The sequence below is a fragment of the Pristiophorus japonicus genome, chromosome 32, assembly GCF_044704955.1.
Source record: "Pristiophorus japonicus isolate sPriJap1 chromosome 32, sPriJap1.hap1, whole genome shotgun sequence".
Classification (NCBI taxonomy): domain Eukaryota; kingdom Metazoa; phylum Chordata; class Chondrichthyes; family Pristiophoridae; genus Pristiophorus; species Pristiophorus japonicus.
In genome coordinates this window covers 8703691-8712889 of record NC_092008.1, presented here as the reverse complement: position 1 = coordinate 8712889, position 9199 = coordinate 8703691, and the positions used below count along the sequence as shown (strand labels likewise).

The 9199-nt window shown below is 60.2% G+C and overlaps 2 protein-coding genes across 2 annotated transcripts in view; one reads left to right on the top strand and one right to left on the bottom strand.

Annotated features, from left to right (window-relative positions):
* The window catches only part of LOC139240453 (V-type proton ATPase subunit S1-like), a 24106-nt gene extending 18716 nt beyond the window's left edge, over positions 1-5390 (bottom strand). Inside the window, exons 1-2 of the mRNA XM_070868986.1 lie at positions 5263-5390; positions 2265-2391 (exon numbers count right to left, since the gene is read on the bottom strand). Coding sequence (XP_070725087.1) covers positions 2265-2391; positions 5263-5366 — 231 coding nt within the window. The 5' untranslated portion in view covers positions 5367-5390. The remainder of the gene's footprint in view (positions 1-2264; positions 2392-5262) is intronic.
* A 462-nt stretch (positions 5391-5852) lies between these two features.
* The window catches only part of LOC139240613 (caspase-14-like), a 49665-nt gene continuing 46318 nt past the window's right edge, over positions 5853-9199 (top strand). The window contains exon 1 of the mRNA XM_070869168.1: positions 5853-6001. Coding sequence (XP_070725269.1) covers positions 5917-6001 — 85 coding nt within the window. The 5' untranslated portion in view covers positions 5853-5916. The remainder of the gene's footprint in view (positions 6002-9199) is intronic.

The following is a 9199-nucleotide window of genomic DNA, read 5'->3' as shown; positions in this document are numbered from 1 at the left end:
GGGACAGGGAGGAAGGAGGGGGGGGGACAGGGAGGAAGGAGGGGGGGGACAGGGAGGAAGGAGGGGGGGGACAGGGAGGAAGGAGGGGGGGGACAGGGAGGAAGGAGGGGGGGGACAGGGAGGAAGGAGGGGGGGGACAGGGAGGAAGGAGGGGGGGGACAGGGAGGAAGGAGGGGGGGGACAGGGAGGAAGGAGGGGGGGGACAGGGAGGAAGGAGGGGGGGGACAGGGAGGAAGGAGGGGGGGGACAGGGAGGAAGGAGGGGGGGGACAGGGAGGAAGGAGGGGGGGGACAGGGAGGAAGGAGGGGGGGGACAGGGAGGAAGGAGGGGGGGGACAGGGAGGAAGGAGGGGGGGGACAGGGAGGAAGGAGGGGGGGACAGGGAGGAAGGAGGGGGGGACAGGGAGGAAGGAGGGGGGGACAGGGAGGAAGGAGGGGGGGACAGGGAGGAAGGAGGGGGGGACAGGGAGGAAGGAGGGGGGGACAGGGAGGAAGGAGGGGGGGACAGGGAGGAAGGAGGGGGGGACAGGGAGGAAGGAGGGGGGGACAGGGAGGAAGGAGGGGGGGACAGGGAGGAAGGAGGGGGGGACAGGGAGGAAGGAGGGGGGGACAGGGAGGAAGGAGGGGGGGACAGGGAGGAAGGAGGGGGGGGGGGACAGGGAGGAAGGAGGGGGGGACAGGGAGGAAGGAGGGGGGGACAGGGAGGAAGGAGGGGGGGACAGGGAGGAAGGAGGGGGGGACAGGGAGGAAGGAGGGGGGGACAGGGAGGAAGGAGGGGGGGACAGGGAGGAAGGAGGGGGGGACAGGGAGGAAGGAGGGGGGGACAGGGAGGAAGGAGGGGGGGACAGGGAGGAAGGAGGGGGGGGACAGGGGGAAGGAGGGGGGGACAGGGAGGAAGGAGGGGGGGACAGGGAGGAAGGAGGGGGGGGACAGGGAGGAAGGAGGGGGGACAGGGAGGAAGGAGGGGGGACAGGGAGGAAGGAGGGGGGACAGGGAGGAAGGAGGGGGACAGGGAGGAAGGAGGGGGACAGGGAGGAAGGAGGGGGACAGGGAGGAAGGAGGGGGACAGGGAGGAAGGAGGGGGACAGGGAGGAAGGAGGGGGACAGGGAGGAAGGAGGGGGGGACAGGGAGGAAGGAGGGGGGGGACAGGGAGGAAGGAGGGGGGGGACAGGGAGGAAGGAGGGGGGGGACAGGGAGGAAGGAGGGGGGGGACAGGGAGGAAGGAGGGGGGGGGGACAGGGAGGAAGGAGGGGGGGGACAGGGAGGAAGGAGGGGGGGGACAGGGAGGAAGGAGGGGGGGGACAGGGAGGAAGGAGGGGGGGACAGGGAGGAAGGAGGGGGGGACAGGGAGGAAGGAGGGGGGGACAGGGAGGAAGGAGGGGGGGGACAGGGAGGAAGGAGGGGGGGACAGGGAGGAAGGAGGGGGGGGACAGGGAGGAAGGAGGGGGGGGACAGGGAGGAAGGAGGGGGGGGACAGGGAGGAAGGAGGGGGGGGACAGGGAGGAAGGAGGGGGGGGACAGGGAGGAAGGAGGGGGGGGACAGGGAGGAAGGAGGGGGGGGACAGGGAGGAAGGAGGGGGGGGACAGGGAGGAAGGAGGGGGGGGACAGGGAGGAAGGAGGGGGGGGACAGGGAGGAAGGAGGGGGGGGACAGGGAGGAAGGAGGGGGGGGACAGGGAGGAAGGAGGGGGGGGACAGGGAGGAAGGAGGGGGGGGACAGGGAGGAAGGAGGGGGGGGACAGGGAGGAAGGAGGGGGGGGACAGGGAGGAAGGAGGGGGGGGACAGGGAGGAAGGAGGGGGGGGACAGGGAGGAAGGAGGGGGGGGACAGGGAGGAAGGAGGGGGGGGACAGGGAGGAAGGAGGGGGGGGACAGGGAGGAAGGAGGGGGGGGACAGGGAGGAAGGAGGGGGGGGACAGGGAGGAAGGAGGGGGGGGACAGGGAGGAAGGAGGGGGGGGACAGGGAGGAAGGAGGGGGGGACAGGGAGGAAGGAGGGGGGGACAGGGAGGAAGGAGGGGGGGACAGGGAGGAAGGAGGGGGGGACAGGGAGGAAGGAGGGGGGGACAGGGAGGAAGGAGGGGGGGACAGGGAGGAAGGAGGGGGGACAGGGAGGAAGGAGGGGGGACAGGGAGGAAGGAGGGGGACAGAGTGAAGGGGTTGAGATCTGTGGGAAGAAGGGGGATGGCTGGTGGGTTGATCAATGGACAGGCTGTTTGAGCTTTGCTCGTTCCTCATGGTTCTGATGCCCTCAGGATGCCCCCTTACCTTATCCTGAAGGAACAAGATGACCGTTTTGGGTCCTTTGCCGAGCGCTGGGTTCAAGTAGGAGGAGAGTTGCTCACCGGAGACGACGTGGCCCTCGTTGGGGGCTGTCTGGGAATCCCACAGTGAGCTGTGAACATATACGGCAGAGAACGTTACCGGGAGCTGGGCTGCCCAACAGCAACATTGGGCCACAGAGACCGACGGAGGTGTCGGTTCCATCCCTGCGTCCAGTGAGCAGAATCATTGACGCAGGAACATCAACAGAACACACCCAAACCCCCCACCTCTCCTCCTCCACCCGAGCTGTGGAGAGGCAGTGAAAGGAGCTGCAAGGGGAGACGTTTGTAGGGGAGGTAGGTTTTAAAGTGAGGATCTTAAAGAGGGGCAGGCAGGTTTAGCAAGGGCATTCCAGAGTGGAGGGTTGTGGGTCTGGAGGAGGATCTGTAAGGTCAGGCTAGCCTGTGACATGACAAGAAATAGGAGCAGAAGTAGGCCATATGGCCCCTCGAGCCTGCTCCGCCATTTAATACGATCATGGCTGATCCGATCATGGACTCAGCTCCACTTCCCTGCCCGCTCCCCATAACCGCTGATTCCCTTATCGTTTCAGAAACTGTCTATTTCTGTCTTAAATTTATTCAATGTACCAGCTTCCACAGCTCTCTGAGGCAGCGAATTCAACAGATTCACAACCCTCGGAGAAGAAATTCCTCTTCATCTCAGTTTTAAATGGGCGTCCCCTTATTCTAAGACCCAGCCCCCTAGTTCTAGTCTCCCCCATCAGTGGAAACATCCTCTCTGCATCCACCTTGTCAAGCCCCCTCAATCTTATACATTTCGATAAGATCACCTCTCATTCTACTGAATTCCAATGAGTAGAGGCCCAACCCCCTCATCTCCAGAATCAACCGAGTGAACCTTCTCTGAACTGCTTCCAAAGCAAGTATATCCTTTCGTAAATATGGAAACCAAAACTGCACGCAGTACTCCAGGTGTGGCCTCACCAATACCCTGTATAACTGTAGCAAGACTTCTCTGCTTTGATACTCCACCCCCCTTGCAATAAAGTCCAAGATTCCATTGGCCTTCCTGATCACTTGCTGTACCTGCATACTAACCTATTGTGTTTCATGCACAAGGACCCCCAGGTCCCACTGTACTGCAGCACTTTGCAATCTTTCTCCATTTAAATAACCTGCTCTTCGATTTTTTTAATGCTAAAGTGCATAACTTCACACTTACCAACATTATACTCCATCTGCCAAATTTTTGGCCACTCACTTAGCCTGTCTATGTCCTTTTGCAGGTTTTGTGTCCTCACACATGGCTTTTCTCCCATCTTTGTATCGTCGGCAAACTTGGCTACGTTACACTCTGTCCATTCTTCCAAGTCATTAATATAGATCGTAAATAGTTGGGGTCCCAGCACTGATCATTGCGACACCTCACTAGTTACTGATTGCCAACCTGAGAATGAACCATTTATCCCGACTCTCTATTTTCTGTTAGCCAATCTTCTATCCATGCTAATATATTACCCCCAACTCTGAATTTTTATCGTGACACAGCGAGCACACCATTCGTGTAATCTTGTTCCACAGACTCGACTTCGCCAACAGCAACAGGAACTGAAAGTCGGTATGGTGTCCCACAGATATGAAACCCATTGTAGTTCTCCAATGGCTTCTGTGAAAGTGCACAGCATTGAGCAACCAACATGAGATTTCAATACAGTTCAGCACTGGGTCCAACACAGCCCATCCCACTCTCTCATACCAGCTCCTCCATCCCACTCTCAGATACATTGCCCCTCTCCCCCCAACATCCCCCCACGCACACAGAGCCCCACACACACACACACTGCCCCCCTCCACACACACACACTGCCCCCCTCCACACACACACACTGCCCCCCTCCACACACACACACTGCCCCCCTCCACACACACACACTGCCCCCCTCCACACACACACACTGCCCCCCTCCACACACACACACTGCCCCCCTCCACACACACACACACTGCCCCCCTCCACACACACACACACTGCCCCCCTCCACACACACACACTGCCCCCCTCCACACACACACACTGCCCCCCTCCACACACACACACTGCCCCCCTCCACACACACACACTGCCCCCCTCCACACACACACACTGCCCCCCTCCACACACACACACTGCCCCCCTCCACACACACACACACACACTGCCCCCCTCCACACACACACACTGCCCCCCTCCACACACACACACTGCCCCCCTCCACACACACACACACACTGCCCCCCTCCACACACACACACACACTGCCCCCCTCCACACACACACACACACTGCCCCCCTCCACACACACACACTGCCCCCTCCACACACACACACACACACTGCCCCCCTCCACACACACACACACTGCCCCCCTCCACACACACACACTGCCCCCCTCCACACACACACACTGCCCCCTCCACACACACACACACTGCCCCCCTCCACACACACACACTGCCCCCCTCCACACACACACACTGCCCCCCTCCACACACACACTGCCCCCCTCCACACACACACACACTGCCCCCCTCCACACACACTGCCCCCCTCCACACACACACACACTGCCCCCCTCCACACACACACACACACTGCCCCCCTCCACACACACACACACTGCCCCCCTCCACACACACACACTGCCCCCCTCCACACACACACACTGCCCCCCTCCACACACACACACGGCGCTATAGAAATGCAGCGCCACACACGGAGCAGCGAGGCCGCCCCCTCACTCAGTCTGTCCGCCATGAAATGCCGCCACCTTGCTGTCCCGGGAACCGGCTGTCCCGGGCTGTCCGCCCACTCCCGGGCCCCGCTCCACAATCCGGGTGGGACGATTCACCAAACAGGTTCATAATGGGCCGGCGGGGGGGGTAGGTTTGTAAACCACTCGCTCCCCTCAGGCAGGGAGCTGGGGGAAAGCTTCACTCACCTCTCCGTCGACCAGGCCAGCACCGGGACCTGGTCGGTGCCCAGGCCCCCGCCCAACGCCGACAGAAGGCCGGCCGCCGCCAACCACCAAACCGCCGCCGCCATCTTGCTTTCTCTCTCCAAACGTCACCTCAGCGCCGCTGTTTCACTGCGCAAGCGCCGCTCCTGCTCCCGCCCCCCCCAACCGCCGTCAATCAACGGCCGCCGCGCTCGCCGATTGGTCGGCCGTGCCCGGCGCTCGCCGGTGAGTGGTCTGACTCTCCTGTCAATCAATTTGGACACTCCACTCCCCGCCCCGCCGCAGCACCTGACATGGCGCGCGCCTCCCGCGCGCCCTCAGCTGTCTCTTCTCCGATTAGTCCGCTGGCTGCGAGAGGTGGGCACCGGAGGGACTGGAGTGCATCATCACGCCCGGCAATCAAATTTTAATTTGATTTTACGTTTTAAAGTTTAATTTGTTTTAATTGCCGGTGCTTTTAGTGTCCCCCTTCCCTTTTATAGGGGGCACTGGGGAAAATTGTGATTTTAGTGCCCAAAAAAAAACCAAAAAAAAAGAAAAACACAAAAAAAAACCAAAAAAAAAAGGGGGGAAAAAAAAGGGCCTTGAAAATGTCTGGAGTGTCACCCAGGTCGGGTGGCACCGTTTATTGTTTTTATGTTTTCACAGGTGAACTCAAAAGAGTTAGTCCGCTGGCTGCGAACGTCAATCATCGCTCAGAGCCCGCCCCCTCAATCATCAGGTGACGGCGACGGCGGGATAAGTTCGCTCGCGCCGCCCCCTCTCCCCCCCCCTGATTGGTCGGCGGTCGTTTGGGTGCCGGTGTGGCTCCGTCAGTCTGACTCGCGCCGGGGGCGCCGCACAGTCGCCCAGGGAGGGGCAGTACTGAGGGAGCGCCGCACTGTCGGAGGGGCAGTACTGAGGGAGCGCCGCACTGTCGGAGGGACGGTACTGAGGGAGCACCGCACTGTCGGAGGGGCAGTACCGAGGGAGCGCCGCACTGTCGGAGGGACGGTACTGAGGGAGCGCCGCACTGTCGGAGGGACGGTACTGAGGGAGCGCCGCACTGTCGGAGGGACGGTACTGAGGGAGTGCCGCACTATCAGAGGGGCAGTACTGAGGGAACGCCGCACTGTCGGAGGGGCGGTACTGAGGGAGCGCCGCACTGTCGGAGGGGCGGTACTGAGGGAGCGCCGCACTGTCGGAGGGGCGGTACTGAGGGAGTGCCGCACTGTCGGAAGGGCAGTAGTGAGGGGAACGCCGCACTGTCGGGGGGGCAGTACTGAGGGAGCGCCACACTGCGCTGTCGGAGGGGCGGTACTGAGGGAGCGCCGCACTGCGCTGTCGGAGGGACAGTACTGAGGGAGCGCCGCACTATCAGGGGCAGTATTGAGGGGAACGCCGGACTGTCGGAGGGGCAGTACTGAGGGAGCGCCGCACTGTCGGAGGGGCAGGACTGAGGGAGTGCCGCACTGTCGGAGGGACGGTACTGAGGGAGTGCCGCACTGTCGGAAGGGCAGTAGTGAGGGGAACGCCGCACTGTCGGAGGGGCAGTACTGAGGGAGCGCCACACTGCGCTGTCAGAGGGACGGTACTGAGGGAGCGCCGCACTGTCGGAGGGGCGGTACTGAGGGAGCGCCGCACTATCAGAGGGGCAGTAGTGAGGGGAACGCCACACTGTCGGAGGGGCAGTACTGAGGGAGCCCCGCACTGTCGGAGGGGCAGTAGTGAGGGGAACGCCGCACTGTCGGAGGGGCAGTACTGAGTGAGCGTCGCACTGTCGGAGGGGCAGTATTGAGGGGAACGCCGGACTGTCGGAGGGGCAGTACTGAGGGAGCCCCGCACTGTCGGAGGGGCAGTACTGAGGGAGCCCCGCACTGTCGGAGGGGCGCAGTACTGAGGGAGCCCCGCACTGTTGGAGGGGCAGTACTGAGGGAGCGCCGCACTGTCGGAGGGGCGGTACTGAGGGAGTGCCACACTGTCGGAGGGGCAGTACTGAGGGAGCGCCGCACTGTCGGAGGGGCCAGTCTTTTGAAGAGACGTGAAACCGAGGCTCTCAAGCGGACGTAAAAGATACCATGGTACTATTTTGAAGAAGATCAGGGGCGTTACCCCCAGTAGCCTGGCCAGTATTTGTCCCTCAATCAAAATAACAAAAACAAATTATCTGGTCATTATCACATCGCTGTTTGTGGGAACTTACTGTGCACACACTGGCTGCCTTGGTTCCCACATTACAACAGTGAATGCACTCCAAAAGTACTTCATGGGCTGTAAAACACTTTGAGACGTCCGGTGGGAATGGAAGGCGTTATATAAATCCAAGTCTTTCTTTTTTTTATCAAATCTCCACTTAGCCATCTCTGGTCTAAGGAGAACAACCCCAGCTTCTCCAGTCTGTCAAACCTAAATAAAGTCCCTCATCCCTGAATCATTCTCGTAAATCTTTTCTGTGCTCTCTCTGAGGCCTTCACATCCTTCCTGAGGTGGAGTTGCACATTCCAATCCTGGCAAAGTCCGATCCTGTTAAATATTATTTCACGTGCTGGAATTGACTCAGGGATGAGACGTTAAACCGAGGCCCCGTCTGCCCTCTCAGGCGGACGTAAAACATCCCACGGCCACTATTGGGAAAAAAGCAGGGGGTGTGGGGGAGTTCTCCCCGGTGTCCTGGGGCTAATATTTATTCCCAGCCAACATCCCCAGCATCGAAGCACTGACCACACTCGACCAGCTCCGCTGGGCAGGGCCACGTTGTCTGCATGACCCCGACACGAGACTCCCAAAGCAAGCGCTCTACTCGGAACTCCTTCACGGCAAACGAGCCAAAGGTGGGCAGAGGAAACGTTACAGAGACCACACTCAAAGCCTCCCTGATAAAGTACAACATCCCCATCGACACCTGGGAGTCCCTGGGCCCAAAGACCAGTCTGCCCTAAGTGGAGGAAGTGCATCCGGGAGGGCGCTGAGCACCTCGAGTCTCGTCGCCGAGAGCGTGCAGAAACCAAGCGCAGGCAGCGGAAGGAGCGTGCGGCAAACCAGTCCCACCCTCCCCTTCCCTCAACCACTGTCTGTCCCACCTGTGACCGGGACTGGGGTTCCCGTATTGGACTGTTCAGCCACCTCAGGACTCGCTTTTAGAGTGGAAGCAAGTCTTCCTCGATTTCAAGGGACTGCATATGATAGAAACGTAGAAATTTACAGCGCAGAAGGAGGCCATTCTGGCCCAACGTGTCCACGCCGGCCGACAAAGAGCCGCACGGCCCTTGGTCAGCAGCCCTCAAGGTTACATATAAACCTATGAACAATGCCGTAAAGGCAAAGAGCACTCAGCCCAACCAGTCCGCCCCATATAACTGCAACACCCCTTATACTGAAACATTCTACACTCCACCCCAACCAGAGCCATGTGATCTCCTGGGAGAGGCATAAACCAGATAAAAAAAAAACAGGCCAATGTAGGGAGAAAAAGTCTGGGAAAATTCCTCTCCGACCCAGCCAGGTGATTAAAACTAGTCCAGGAGATCACCCTGGCCATATTCGATTCCCTGCTGTACTTACCATTCATCATCATAGGCAATCCCTCGGAATGAGGAAGACTTGCTTCCACTCTTAACATGAGTTATTAGGTGACTGTACAGTCCAATATGAGAGCCACAGTCTCTGTCAGAGGTGGGACAGATAGTCGTTGAGGGAAAGGGTGGGCCGGGAGCCTGGTTTGCTGCACGCTCTCGGCGACGAGACCCGAGGAGCTCAGCGCCCTCCCGGATGCACTTCCTCCACTTAGGGCGGACTGGTCTTTGGCCAGGGACTCCCAGGTGTCGGTGGGGGATGTTGCACTTACCATTAATACTGACTGCGTCGGCCAACAAAAGGTCATCCAGTCTCGTCCCAGTTACCAGCTCTCGGTCCGTAACCCTGCAGGTTACGGCACTTTAAG